General features: G+C 41.3%; 1 protein-coding gene across 1 annotated transcript; it reads right to left on the bottom strand.

Annotated features, from left to right (window-relative positions):
- Positions 1 to 3312: 3312 nt before the first annotated feature.
- Positions 3313 to 14790, bottom strand: LOC311494344 (histone-lysine N-methyltransferase SUV39H1-like; the record flags this gene model as incomplete). Its single annotated transcript, XM_084553342.1, has 6 exons — positions 3313 to 5648; positions 6838 to 6967; positions 7930 to 8076; positions 8370 to 9029; positions 11911 to 12056; positions 14772 to 14790. 6 exons carry the CDS (start codon positions 14788 to 14790, stop codon positions 5515 to 5517), a joined length of 1236 nt encoding a protein of 411 aa, XP_084409468.1. The 3' UTR covers positions 3313 to 5514.
- Positions 14791 to 15240: the final 450 nt, after the last annotated feature.

Consider the following 15240-nt stretch of genomic DNA (forward strand, 5'->3'; position numbering starts at 1 on the left):
TGACCTCTGTACTATTTAGTGTGTATTATATTGACAGGAAACTAACTTTGAAATGCAACGGAATAGCTCATCATGTTTTTAGCGTGAGTGTGAGAGTGTGTGTGTGTGTGTGTGTTTGCTGCGACTGGCAGGTGTGAATTGATGGTGGGAAAGTGAAATGTTGAGGATATCATTCCTGCAAATACTTCCTCAGAATTTCCCCATGCTCACGTTTTTTTTTCCTGACACCAGGATCTGAATGTGTTCTCAAGCCAATTATTAATTTTTTTGTTATTAATCACTATGGGTTTTTTGGCACTTATTTAGAAAGAATTAAAAAAAAAAAAAAAAAAGAAGCTTGTGGTACAGTAAATGTGATTGCCTAAACTTTCTGAATGTTTCATCAAAGATTTAATGCATAAAAAATGTAAAACCGTAACTTCCACAATGATAAATAAATAAAAATTGGACATTTTAAAACACAGTTATCTCTTTAAAGCACAGGTGTGAAACGCGGCCCGCCATAGGGTCTAATCTGGCCCTCAGCAGCATTAATTTGCAAAGAAGACTGCAATTTTTCAATGAAAATAACTGCTATCCCTAATTTGTTTTAGTAAGAGAAGTGGACAGAAGACAACACTGAGACCCAGGACTAAGACAGCAGACAGCAATGTGCACAAGTTGCGCTTATTTTTCTTAAGAAATTTAATTTTTTTTTAAAGGATATTTTATTAGATCCAACATTCTCCTAATATACTTGTTCTTCTTTTCACTGAAACAAATAGAAAAAGTCTGGAGTTGTCGTTACTTATAGGTTATTATTCTGTAATGTTACTAGTCTGACCTGCTTGAGATCAAATTGGGCCGTATGTGGCCCCCCGAACTAAAATGAGTTTGACGCCCCTGCTTTAAAGGACAAATATTCCATTTTTCCGTTTGGGTTTTTCTTCATTATATTGTAATAACCGAGTAATAATAAGGCTGCACTCCTGAGTCTAAGTGCTGGGATCTGTCCAAAGTATCAAGACGTCCCAACAGGCAGAAAACAAACCAACAGAATCTTAAAAAAAAAAAAAAGAATCTGAACACCGTCCTCCTGCTTCAGCTTTGGTCTAATTTATCACGTTGCTGTGCAAAAAGTCTTCCCATGCAATAAAAATATTTATTGCTAATGGTTTAAAAACCACCCTTTTCAATTTGACCTCCAGATAAAGCGGTTTATGAACCTGCGTACTACTCGTGTTTCTTCAACGTGAACCAGAAAGCAGAATATACGATAGATAAAATCAAACAGGAAGGCGTATTTTTCTCGTTATCAGACTTTCTGACAGTTTTCTAATGGCTGGCGGTGTTTTATTTTGCAGATGTAGACCAAAGTTGAATCTCGTAATTGTGACTAAATCCATTTAAATAAATAGATTTTTGGTTATTTTTTAGGTTTGTCGTGAAATGAGGTAATTAAACCCAATTCTAGCTTGACCGATAAACGTCCCAAAACTGCATCTCAGCATCTACAGTGAATCCATGAAGGTGCCAGGCACAGGAAGTCAAACTGAAGCTAGGTCGTAACGTGTCGAAGGGTTAAAAGAAAGAAAAATCTCACCTCAGTGCATTCTTAAGTTAAATATCAAAACGTGAAAAATGCCAAAAGGTTTGAAGGCTGTAAAAGGATTTTATTTATTTATTATTATTTTTTTCTTCCTCTCCTGACCGCTGCAGATCATGGGGTGCAGGTCAGCTGCTGTGGTTTCCCCCTTTTTGTTCTCTATTATTAAAAATGATTGAGCTATTATGCATGTCTCTGGTAATTTATGATTTTTTGTTGTTGGTTTTGTAATTAAAATAAATTTCACTTGAAATGGTGGGAACATTATTTGCCGGTATTGTGGTGTCTCCGGAATTATTGCAAAGGTTAAAGCGCTTTTCTACATTTCTGCATAAAAATGACTTTAACTATCGGTGGATTTTAACACAGGTCCGGAAAGTAGACAAAGAGAGCCCAGTTAAAACTGAACTATTACACTTTGGTATTCTGCTTGAGGAAAATGAGCCAATGTTACATACGTTGTGGAAGCAATCCTAACCCACCAACATCTAACATTCCTGAAAGCTGCTGTAGACGACAGATCAGCAGTTACCAGAAATGTTTAGTTGATGTTAGTGCTGCACAAGGATGTCACAGCAGATACTGGAAACAAGGGTTCACTGACTTTTGCACCTCACAGATATGAACAAATGATTCATTTCATGAGGAAGCACAGTGGCGTACTGGTTAGCACTGATGCTAAGAAGGTTCTGGGTTCTAATCCATGGGCTGTCTGGGTCCTTTGTGTGGAGTTTGCATGTTCTCCCTGTGTCTGCGTGGGTTCTCTCCAGGTTCTCCAGCTTCCTCCCATCGTCCAAAGACATGCTGGTTAGGTTAATTGGTGATTCTAAATTGGCCATAAGTGTGATTCTGAATGGTTGTCTGTCTCTCTGTGTTAGCCCTGAGATAGACTGGAGACCTGTCCAGAGTGTACCCCGCCTCTCGCCCCATGACAGCTGGGATAGGCTCCAGTCGCGACCATGATTGGGTTCACTTTATCTACCTTCAGGACTTGAAAATCCGTTGATGTTTTGAGTCAACTTTATGCAGAAATGTAGACGATTTGGTGGTTTGCAAATGCTTGAAAACAGCACTGTAATATTGATTTATTACTCTGCTCAGAACATGCATTTAACACACATGAAGTATAGAATTCAATGGGACAGCACACAAACTACAAACTACCTAGCAATCAAACCAACAGGCCGGTACGAGGCATGGCTGTGGAAACTCTGGGGGTGCCCCACGGTGTCTTGCATTGGGACACTGACAGAGGATCCTCTGGATGGAAATCAAGATGGACCGTTGTCTGTGCAAAGTTGTACGTGTTTGAAAATGATCAGCTAAAACCAAAAGTGTCGAGGGGTAAAGCTTTAGCCCATTTAAAGTAAATGTGTGTAAATGCTGCAAATGGAGTGTGTCTTGCACAGAAGAAGGCCGGGACGCTGAGCTACTGAAACCATTTTTTTTTTTTTTTGGGTTAACTCCACCTTGCATTTTACACAAAAAGAGAAAATGCTGAGTTTTGTTTTCCATCTCTTTCTTCTTTAGTTTCATCATGAGGATCAGATCTCTCTGTGGTCACCTTATAAACCCTATAACCATAACTCTAGCACTTCACACACGGGCGTAAGAACTGTGTTAATAAAGAATCAAACCTTAAACAAGGACATCACATCAAACATCATTTAATTTAAGCTTTCACTTGGAACTCTGGAAGCCACAAATCCAGCATGTGTTCCATTTAAAGTGTTACTCTGTGGAATGAGGTGATTGTTTTCACCCGATTAAATGTCAAGTTTGAAGATATCATACTAGGAGGATGTGGTTCTGTTCAGGTCTGTGGTTTTATAATAATGTAGTTCACAGATAAAGATGTTAGTCGAAGGCGCCATCTACCGGTACAAGATGTTGCACATTTCAAAAGCAATGACATAAAAGCAAAAACGAGCACACGTCATTCAGTAAGTGTAAACTTTAGTAAATCAATAGAAACATCAGTAAAATGTATGAACATGTATTTACATTCATTCTGTTCTCCACATATAAAAAAGTCAAACATAATGGGTAAAATATGTAAGGACCGTGAAACGTGTCAAACTGTCTTGATTCCACACGGGGAAATGATCTCCGGCATTTGACCCATCATTTAGTACTGTATGCACTCGGACCAGTGGGCCTTCAGTTCTCTATGATCGTGACTATGTACACCGATCAGCCACAACATTAAAACCACCGACAGGAGAAGTGAATAACAATGACCATCTTGAGACGGTTCAATGTTCTGCTGGGAAACTTTTGGACCTGGCATTCATTGGTGTGGATGTTACTTATACATGTAGCACCCACCTAGACCAGACCAGACACCCCCCCACCCCATAGCAATGACACTCCTTGATGGCAGCAGCCATCCCCAGCAGGATGCAGCCCGACACAGACACATACACAAAAACACTTCAGGGACAAGTCTGTGAAGGTTCTCAGTCATCCAGGTCATGGTATATCCAACAAAGGTTCAAAAAAAGGCAACTAGACTTGTAGAGTTTTTTGAGAAGACGTTTCACCACTCATCCAAGTAGCTTCTTCAGTTCTAGGGGACTGGTGGGAAGTCTGAGGTTTAAATAGGAACTCCTCCTGAAAAAACTTGCCGTTAACCAGAAACTGGTGCAGCTAATTTCCATTAACGACTGGGTACTTACCTGTTGTTGAGGGGGGGACTGTTTTGTCCTTCCTCTTCCCTTTTTCAGGAGGAGTTCCTATTTAAACCTCAGACTTCCCACCAGTCAACTAGAACTGAAGAAGCTGAATGGTGAAACGTCTTCTCAAAAAACTCTACAAGTCCAGTTGCCTTTTTTGAACCTTTGTTGGATACTTTAGAAACAACTAAAAACGGCACAAGGTGTTGACCTGGCCTCCAAATTCACTAGAAACTGATCAAGCATCTGTGGGATGATCCACAGAGGCCACTCCCCTCAACCCATAGGACCCAAAGGCCACAGGACACCCTCAGAAGGCCCATGTCCATTCTCTGATGAGTCACAACTGTTTTGGAGGCACAAGGGAGACCTACACAATATCAGGAAGGTGGTCATAATGTTATAGCTGATCGGTGTATATAGCATTATAGCTATTCAGTTTTGAAATATTGAGATTCACATTGTTTTTTTTTTAAATAAGAAGTAGAAAAATACACTTTTATTGTTCGCTAGGTGAACTAACCCTCAACCGAAACCCTTGTCCTCTGCTTCTATTAGTGTAAGGAAGCACAGATCAGCACTGTTGGCTCCACTCAGGGTCACTCTCTCCTGGCAGTATGTTTGCAGATTCAACATATTTTTTTCCATTTTGGAGAAAAATACTTAAAAACATGTTTAAAACCGCGCCGTTCTGATGCCCTGAACTAGTTTAATCAAGAGCCGTTTGCAGCCGGTATGAAAGCAAAGATTGAGGTGAAACATTTAATCTATGCAGCCATTTAAATCTTGATTTGATTAGATTACACCTTGGGTCTAATTTCCGTAACAATGGAAAATTAAGACCCAAGCTTGTAATGAAAGAGAAGCGGTGTTGTGTACTTTCAGAGTATTCTTGTACATTTATTGAATGTGTGCAACGAATGTAAGAATGAACTACTTATACATCGACTTAACACTATCTACTTTAATCATTTTTTTTTTTTTACTCTTCTTGCAATTTCATGGATAGAGAAAATATTAAAATTCATTGGAATACAGTAATTAAAAAACTCCAATGATGCAGTTAAATCCCTGCACGTGTGTGTTTTGTTTTGTTTCTCTAACAGAAACCCATGTTCAAGTACAAAAAAATAAAGTTGGGGGTGGCGTTCAGCTTTCATAAAAACGGAAGAAATTTAAAAAATCACATGAAAATCTGTACAAATTTTCCACGACGTTAACAGGTAACTGTGGCGCGTTCCCGGCGGCGCTTCGTCAAAAGAGATATTTTCGACATGAGTCCGATCCGCACCGACACTCCACTCGGAGCCTCTTCTTCGGGGAGCCGGGGAGCCCCACTAGACTGAAACTGGAGTCCATTTTGGTGCTTTCTGTGTCAACTGCGTCAACTGGATGTGAAAAGAATTTGCACATGAAAAAAAATAAAAAATGTATATGTATGTATATTATGAGCTTAACAATAGATAAATGAAAAAGAGAGAACACTGTGAAAAGAGAAAATCTTTTCATTGTCGCCTCAATGCAAAACACAAGTAAGAAATTAATTTAAAAAACTGCCATGTCTCTTGGGACCATGGTAGCTACACAGGGATGTGAGCTCCCCTGTTCATGGATAGGTCAAAATTTCCATTTATGATGATGAGTGCACTGGGGTGGATGTGCAGCAGCTTAATATCAGGGGTGCAAAATTTTCCTCTCGTGTGTTTGAACGAGCTGTCTGATGTTTTACGCTTTAGTCGGGTATTAATTTATAATCCAAACTCCGGATTTATAATGATGTTGGGACTCTCTGATCACCGTGTCAGAGAGGAGGATGTTTAATAAAAGTGAAGACCATGTTGGACAACTCCTCCCACCCAGTCCACAACATGTTGGCCAGTCTGAAGAGTCCCTTCATCAACAGACTCACTCAACCAAAACGCACCACAGGAGGTCATTCTTGTCTGTGGCCATCAAACTTTATAACTCCTCCCGTTGAGTGTTGGTAACTCTTAACATTTCAGACTGCTATAATTTAATGTAACCATCCTTTGTGCAATATTTAGTGTTTGACTATCTCCTTGCAACTGTCACGTTATGGGAGCAACTGCAACAATCTCCTTGACGGATTAATAAAGTATTCTGATTCTGAATACTCTTTAGCGTCTGTCAAACATAACATCTTGCTCTCCTGGCATTTCTGGTATCAATACTATAAATTTGATTCACACCTAAAATAAATAAGCATCAGTGTTGTTGCATGACATGCTTGTTGAATGGGTAATGATTATGTATGTGCGTCTTGTCAACCACTGAAGAAAGACTTAAGTAAACTGATTTATGTAATAGGAGAGGTGTTTCGGGCACCAGGAGGCCCCAGGGCCGACCCAGGACATGATGGAGGGATTATATCTCTCGTCTGGCCTGGGGCCTGGTGGAAGTGGGTGGTGAGAGGGCTGTCTGGACTTCCCTGCTGAGGCTGTTCCTCCCGCAACCCAAACCCGGGTAAGCGGAAGAAGACGACGACGATTTATGTAATAGTATTACTACTACATAAACTAGTTTTTTTGCACAAACCTGCAGAATCGATATACTCACTTTGCATCTTATAGTCAAAGGTGAGCTCCTCTCCCGCCCGAATGGAGCGCGTTGAAAATAAAGCGATTCTTGGGAGCCTCTCGTCGATGTTGTTGATGAACACGTTGAATACCTGCAGGTTGGGGTTACACTGCCGAAAGAAGAAGAAGAAGAAAGAAAATCCTCTTTAGACTAAACACCTGAACAAGTTAAGTGTAAGTCTCATTACTAACATAAAGTTTGCAGTACAGGTCCCTGTATGTGGTTTTAATGTTCATACAGATTCAGAGGTTAAGCTACAGGAACAATTAAGAAGGCTAAAGCTATGCAATAATAACACAACAACATGCAACAATAGTGTTAGCTAGCTATATTGAGGCGTTTTAATTTACACCAGTGGTGTCAAAAAGAAGAAAATATGCACCTATACCTAGTTGGTCCACTAGAGCTCACACTGTTTTAGTTAGTTAGTTAGAGTAGCAGACACAACACAACACAGACACCCAGGAACTAAACAGCAGATGGCAGCAATGTGCCACAATTGCCCTTATTTTTCCTTTCAGGTTGTTCATAAAATGTTTTGCGTTAAATTTAAGCAGTGTCATAATGTTCTTCTTCGCGCTAAAACAAAGGGAAACATTTGGAGTTGTCGATATTTCTAGGTTTTTATGCTCTTAAGTTACTGGTCTGGCCCTCTTGAGGTCAAACACCCTTGATTTACACAGTTAACATTGGCACTAGTTGTGAAAACCATAACCCTGCAAGTGGTTAAAACATATTTAATAGAAAAGCTCGTTATCAGCTTCTAATGTCAGAATCTGAGACACTTTTCTCTTCTAACATGAAAGCCTTCTTTCAGTAAAAGCCTACGCTAGCTAACCTGAATCACCCGGTAGCCCAACTCCTCTGACACACACCTAACCTTGGATGAGCACTGATCTTATATCATATCATGACCTCTGCGGAATTCAAATGACCTAAATCTGTGAATGATTTGACTCCCCCCTCTCTTTATTAATGATTCATGTCACTAATCGTTCATTGTGTCTAATAAGAAAGACTCAATCTAACGATGAGTTAACCCTAGATGAGAAAAAAGCAAAAGACACTCACACTGTGGTTGACAAAGTGTGAAATGTTTCCCAGGTGAGCTGCGTCTACTGTGTACACGTCCTCCACATAGTCCAGGTCAAACAGGTACGTCGAGCCTTGGCGGTCGTACACGTGACCCCTCCTCTCCGCTTCGTCTGTCGTGATAATCTGGAAGAAACAAGACGGAGGGCAAATACTGGATTCAGATTGGACAACCACGCTGTAAAATCCAACCGCCATTTACCTATTTTAAGTCTGAAAACGATTGGTAGATTCTCTGCCGTTTGAAAAGGGATTTGTTAATCAAGCACATTGTTGTATTTGTATATTTAAGGCCAGATGTTGTTTTTACAGAATCCCTTTTAAGGTAAAACGTGATTTCCTGGCTGCCATTTCATTGGTTTGACTGGAACACAGAAAATAAAATAAACATTAGATGGAATAAGTGCCTTTTAACCCACCTCTCCTACGTACTCCATGACGAATGTGTTCTTCTTGATGTGCTGCAGCGTGCGGACGCCCCACCCGCGGCCATTCTCCGTCTTAAAGATGCACAGGTCGAACTGGATGCCCTTTTGCACGACTCTGTTGGGACATTCGGACCCGCAGCTGCACTGAGAGTTGCACTCGTATATGGGCTCCCCCGGTCGGATGCGCACTTGGCCCTTGTCGTTGTAGGCCATGCGGTGCAGGGAGGCCCCGGGGCAACAGCCATTCACTGGATCTTCGAAACAGTTCTTGCACTCGCAGCCCACGGCCATCTCGTCCAACACGATGCCCGGGCCGACTTTGTAGTTGTTGATGTAGGTGAAGTTTTTCGGCGGGCCTTCCAAGTCGACCTCGTTTATCACATAAATGCGGCCGGGGTGATTGCGAGTCTGATTTAAATGGGCCTCCCAGTGCTGTAATCTTTGACGGAGTTTGGCTTTCTGGACTAAGGACATGGCGACCTCCTTATCTAGCTTTTTGGGGATAGAGTGTCTCTTGCGGCCCCTCAGCACCTGATCCAGGTCAAGGTGAAACAGTTTTATCAGTTTGGGGCATTTGAGGTTCCTCTTGGGTTCCCAGGTGTTATCCGATTCTGGGAAGCCCCTCCACTTTACTAAGTAGAACTCCTCCTCCTGAAAAACACAAGGATTTAAATTGTGGGCATAGACTGGAGAGTTTCCAGATTGTAAATGATGCATTCTTGAACATTTTAACAATGACAACAGATGATCTAAACTCTAAACCTCCACTGCACTAAACTAAGTACATTAGATCAACTCTTATCTGTTTAATGTTGACGTGAAGAAGGCACAGCATTCGTTTCCAGTGCTATATATAGTTATACTTTTGGAAACTGACACAGATCTGACTCATCAGAGAATGGACATGGGCCTTTTGAGGGTGTCCTGTGGTGTCTGGCAACAGAATGTTGTTAGTGGGGGGGTCGTTGAGGGGAGGGTCCTCTGTGGATCAGTTTGTGATCTAGTGAATTTGGAGGCCAGGTCAACACCTTGTGCTGTTCTTCATGTTTTTTTTTTTAGTTGTTCCTAAAGTGTTTTTGTGGCTGCATCCTGCTGGGGATGGCTGCTGCCATCAAGGAGTGTCATTGCTATGGGGTGGGGGTGCCTGGTCTGGTCTGGGTGGGTGCTACATGTCTAAGTAACATCCACACCAATGAATGCCAGGTCTAAAAGTTTCACAGCAGATGGTCAATGTTATTTACTTCACCTATCAGTGGCTTTAATGTTGTGGTTGATCGGTATAATCAATATTAATAGTCCCCTTTCTCAACGTACCCAAGAAAACTTGATAACTGACGTTTGGAGTGCATTTGAAACCTGTTGCTGTGCTAGGGCTGGGCGATACGGCTGAAAAATGTATCACGATACAAGTGTTTCATATCAGTCGATATCAATAATTATTGATTCGTTTTTTTTTTTTTTTTAACCTATTCTACCCAGACTTCTCAACTGTGCTGAGCGGGAGCATGTCCTTCACTAAACTAGCAAACTAAGGCACTCAGACACTCACTCACTTACGCACAATACGCAGAGAAACGAAACTTAACCGACTCATAACCGCTGCTCGTGGATCCCTGCTTAACCGATAGTCAGCAGCCACTCATTCTGCCGGCAGAGAAACAAAACTTAACCGACTCTTACACTACTAATCAAGAGAGACAAGAGACAATTAATATGCTCACTCGCCACCAAGTTTGCAGACAACATCGGTCTGACTCTTGTCTGACTTAAAATAGCCAAAGTATTGCCAAACTGGTGACGTGACCTTTCCTTTTTTATCTACAATTTCCTCTCGCGCTGTGGCACTCATATTCTCCTTTCACTCCACACTGTTCTTTTTTTTGTCGTTGATGCCGCCAACCTGGCTTAGCTGGGCCGTGATAGGACAAGAGGCTAAAGCCCTTCCTCTGCCTACACCCCCCCAGAATGACTTGCAGTTCTGGCTCGGGGTTTTCTTCCTATTTTTAACGGAGTTCAAGTGAAATTATCGAACATTCTATCGAACGTATTTTCTATTGATATCGATCACGTGTCTACCGCGATAGATATCGTTATTGTTTTATCGCCCCGCCCTATGCTGTGCAGCAACATACAAAGGCATGGACATAGGCAGACACAAACAGCTGATCTCAAGGTCCTCTCCATGCTAAAGACAAACCTCCTTCACAACACCCAGCCAAGTGAAGAACACTCTCCAGGAGGTAGATAAAAGAGAAGACTTCATGACGGCTAATAAAGAGGTTTCACCGCAGGGTGTTAAAATATTCATACACCTCAAGAATAGAAAGACCAGATTAGACTCAGGCAAAAACTATTTTAAAAGGCTCGGGCTGTTCTTGAAGGGCATTCTGGGGACAGATTAATCTCAGGACAGCCCGTGCGAGAATCACAAGAAGTTAAAAGACAGAAGACGGATCAGGTTATTCTGAATCAGTCACCAGAACGAGCTACGTTTGATAAACAGACAACTCAAGAGCTACAGTCCGTTGTTTGTTAAGGCCTGGAAAAGAATGATAAAGGAGGAACCTCCATTCTCTGGTGATATCAATGGGTTCCAGGCATCAGGTAGTCAGTGACCACTAAGGATTATTATCAACAAAGTATCTGAAACATTGGCGCTACTCAAAATAAGGGACTACAAATATATGGGCCTGACTCCAAGTTGCTAGACAATGTCGTAAACCTGTATCGTGTCCGAGAATTAAACCGATTAAAGCCTAGCCTCATAGTCACAGAAAGGATTTAAGATCAAACTGAAAGAAGAACTTTAGGAAGGAAATTAAACAAAACACAAGCCGCAGAGTTCTGACTTGCACTGTGGCCATAAAGTAATGACTGTTCAGAGTCAGTGTGTATGCTAATGCGCTAGGTAACAGGGCCACAGTTGTTTTTATTGTCGTGTAATTTGCAGATTTTATTTGGTGTGACTCATTTTGTGTCAGCGTCACTGTTTATGATTGAGTCATATGTGTTATCTGCCTTCCCCCCCCTTCCTGTGTGCTGGGCAATGATTGGAGGAGAGCTGATTGCGTGTCCAGTTTAAAAAGGTTCCTTTGTGGAGAAGCCGTTTTTTTTTTCTTTTTTTTTTTCTTCCCGTCACCCAACCAGACCATAGACCATTGTATATTCTGGGCCTCCACGTGAGAGTCTTCTGCAGCCACGAGTTTTTAAATTGTTTAAAGCAATCCAGCCAAGTAGGGGGTGAGAATCCAGTTTTATTTTCTTTGTGTTTTTGGTCAGGGAGCCTAGGGAAGGGGATTCCCGTATTTTATTTTATTTTTTTGTTTCATTGCCGTCGTTTTGGCCGTGCTCCCCCCTGAAGCTTACAGTGATGCGCAAATAAAGATTATTCTGGACTGCAAGTTCATCAAAACAATCAGTGAATAGTGACTACAGTGTTATGTGCCATTGGCTTCACATGCAAAAGTCCATGTTATAAGAACCTGACGGTTAAAGTCATTAAACAGTCACGTGTGTCGTTGTTGATACTTACCTTTGTCTTCTTGTAGTCACAGAGGAACTCCACCTCGTATTCGTTTACGTTGGCCCTGTTCACGCCGAGCTCTTTACAGTGGAGCCTCTCTCCGCGACACAGGGCTTCGAGCTCATCCCAGGACATCTTGCAGGCCACGCTGCAATCTGACACAGCAAATTCCCATTAGCAAAGTCGGTGTCAAATCCGCTGACGCTACACCTAAACTAGCGCTGCTTCCTTCCTGAACGTGACTTTCGGTACTAACATTGTCTGGAAGCAGGGGTTAAATTCAGCGTCATCAGTCTGATCTCTACAACCGAACCTACAGCAGACGATGAGGAGCGTGAAGAACATGTTATAAGCAAAGCTAAACAGAGAAAGCAACTGTTTGAATTAAATACCCCCTTTAAGGATTTTAACTGAGAAGTCAATTGCTGCCTTCTAGTTTTTGCAGAAAACGACACTGTGCAAGAGATTCAAGACTAGATCCATTAGTGGTCCCATCCAGACCACTGTAGCAACACAAGCAAAGCTAGAAAATACAGTATATTTACAGATACGGTCTCCTGGGATCAATAACTCACAAACAAACCTATGTTGAGACTCAAGTGGCTCTTTTCTCTTGTACTAAGGTAGACGATGAGCTGCATCCTAACTCTCATCAAACCAAACCGTTCCCTGAGCTGGTTAAAAACATCAGCCCTATGTGCAGCCAGCTGAAAGATGAGTGTGCAGGGCCATATATAAAAGTACAACACCGTACTGTTGGTTATATCACTCAGTAACTCCTGTTTACTGCAGTGTCACCAAACTCCCCTAAAGGAGAACCTGCCGCTGGTCGCTCCACATGCACCGACTCGAACATACGCCGATCAGGTGCATCTTGCATCGGTGTGATGTTCTGCTGTTTGGCTGCACATAGACACCAATGTTTATTATTCACAGTCTTAAATAAAGTCTTTTTCGCCTTGAACTCGCCCATCTACTTTATGGAGCACGCCGAGCTCTGAGCAACCTGAAAGTCCAGACTGCAGTGGCCCAACCCTAAAAATGCCTAAACCCAACAGAGAGAGTCATTTCCATCCAGTATTATTATTATACGTAAACAAGAGTGGAGCTATTGAGTATTATTCCAAATAAAAGTTAGAAAAGGCTTCGTTTTCTGAACAGAGAATCATGGTATGAGCAGCAGTAGCTCCTTCATGTGTGCACTTGTTCTAATGACGCTGTAATTAATATTAGTAATGTTGTTGAATATTTCTCTAGCAGCTTCTTATGCAGCTTTACACTTTGAGTTTTGGCCGGCTGCTTTCATCTACTTTCTGGAGCATGCCAAGCTCTGAGTAACCTGAAAGTCTAGACTTCAGTGGCCCAACCCTAAAAACGCCCAACAGAGACAGTAACTTCCATCCAGTATTACTCAAAGAAAAATAAATAAATAAATAAAACAAGAGTGCTAAATGGAACTAACCACAGCAGTTAGCAAAACTTGAATACGCTCAGTTTTCTAAACTTAGTGCTGTGGCATGACCGGGAGGAAGCGTGGTGTGAGATTATAATCTACTTTCATAAGAGCAATAAGTCAGGTATTTGGTAAAGAAAAACTTGGTAAGAGTTCTGCTTTCTAAACTTTTTTTTTTGCGACTTCTGGCAACACTACACTAAACAAGAGTGGAGTTATTGAGTACTATTCAAAATAAAAGTTAGAAAAGGCCTCATTACTGAACAGAGAATCATAGTATGAGCAGCAGTAGCTCTCTTCACGTGTGTATTGGTTCTAATGACGCTATAATGCTTTTTTTTTTTTGCAGCTTTACACTTTGAGTTTGAGTTAAACTCACCCTTCATCTAGTTTCTGGAGCGTGCCAAGCTCTGAGCAGCCTGAAAGTCCGGGATTTCGGCGGCACAACCTTTAAAAATGCCCAAACCCAACAGAGATAGACAGTCATTTCCATCTCCAAATAAGAGAGGAAAAGTGAAGAGCTGTAACGGCTCAGCTTAACACTCACACGTTGTAGCTGGGGAAACCACAACACTTACACTTCTTGAATAAGCTCTGTTTCCCACACTTAAAGCTGCACAGTGACCAGGAGGAGCTAAAGTGAAAGTGTGAGATAGTTTTGCACTTTGAAAAAAAGGGAAATGAGGAGGTTCTCCACTTAAAAGGTGACTTTTTGTGACACTGCAGTAAAGAAGCGTAGAGTTATTGAGTTATTTTCCCTTAAAGTATAGATAATACACTCGTAGTATAAACAGTAGCAGCAGTTCCTTCGTGTATTTATTCTAATGACGCTATAATTAATATTAGTGAAATTACTGAATATTTCTCCAGCTTTTTTTCCGGATTTGTTTGCAAATAGAGACCCATGTTTATAACTCAGCTCAGGAGGAGGATCGTTTGGATGAAAAGTGTTGTGACTCCACGTTTACTTCACTATAAGAGAGAAAAATCAGTCGCAGATGTGAGTTTTTGATCCCGGAAGTCTGCATCTGGGAAAATATATTTTTAAATTTAAACCAAGTGCCGCACGTGTATCTTAACGTCACCGACGTTTCTAAGCGACATGCGTAACTTTTGAAACGGATCACGGTACGTTTCCTAAAATAAACACCACGCTTCTGAGTTTAACTAAAATTTGATCTGAGTTCACAAGTGTATAATCCCTCACAAAGAAGGCTCCATTTAACAGCACAACCACTTCGTAATACTAACTTGCTTCCTTGAGTCACCATGTTATACGAACACACCGCTCTGCTTTACGGGAGAAAACGAGACGTAATCTGGTACATGCAACCGTCGTCGCGTATGCTCGTTAACGCCGGAAAATAAATAAGCACGCACTGAAATATGGAGTTAAATAAAATTAATGAAAATTTACCTTTCAAATTTTCCGCCATTTTCCTCGCAACCGCCAAAATAAGAGAAAAACTACATTGGATAGAGGGTTGTCCGGCAGAACTCAGGGTAGCGGCTGCTGATTGGTTAATCTTCATCTGTCAGCCCTCCCATTGGCGCAGAGGACTTCCGGAGGAGACCGGAAGTTGTGTACATTTTTTTGGCTACCTTTATTGAACAAAAGTGGGATAACAAAATAGTCAGTCCTCAGGTAGATAGATAGATAGATAGATAGATAGATAGATAGATAGATAGATAGATGTTTGATCTTTCTGATTCGTGTATATTTATTTTATATCTGTACTGATATTAAATGTTTCTGATCTGATGCACATACTCTTAATGCGTTTTGTGGGGTTATAATTAACCTACAGAAAAGAGAGGTTATGATTTACTTCTATTACTGAAAACTAAACAATAAGGATATGGACAGAAACCCAATTTTCTTCTTA

This window comes from Chelon labrosus, assembly GCF_963514085.1.
Source record: "Chelon labrosus genome assembly, chromosome: 10".
Lineage (NCBI taxonomy): Eukaryota > Metazoa > Chordata > Actinopteri > Mugiliformes > Mugilidae > Chelon > Chelon labrosus.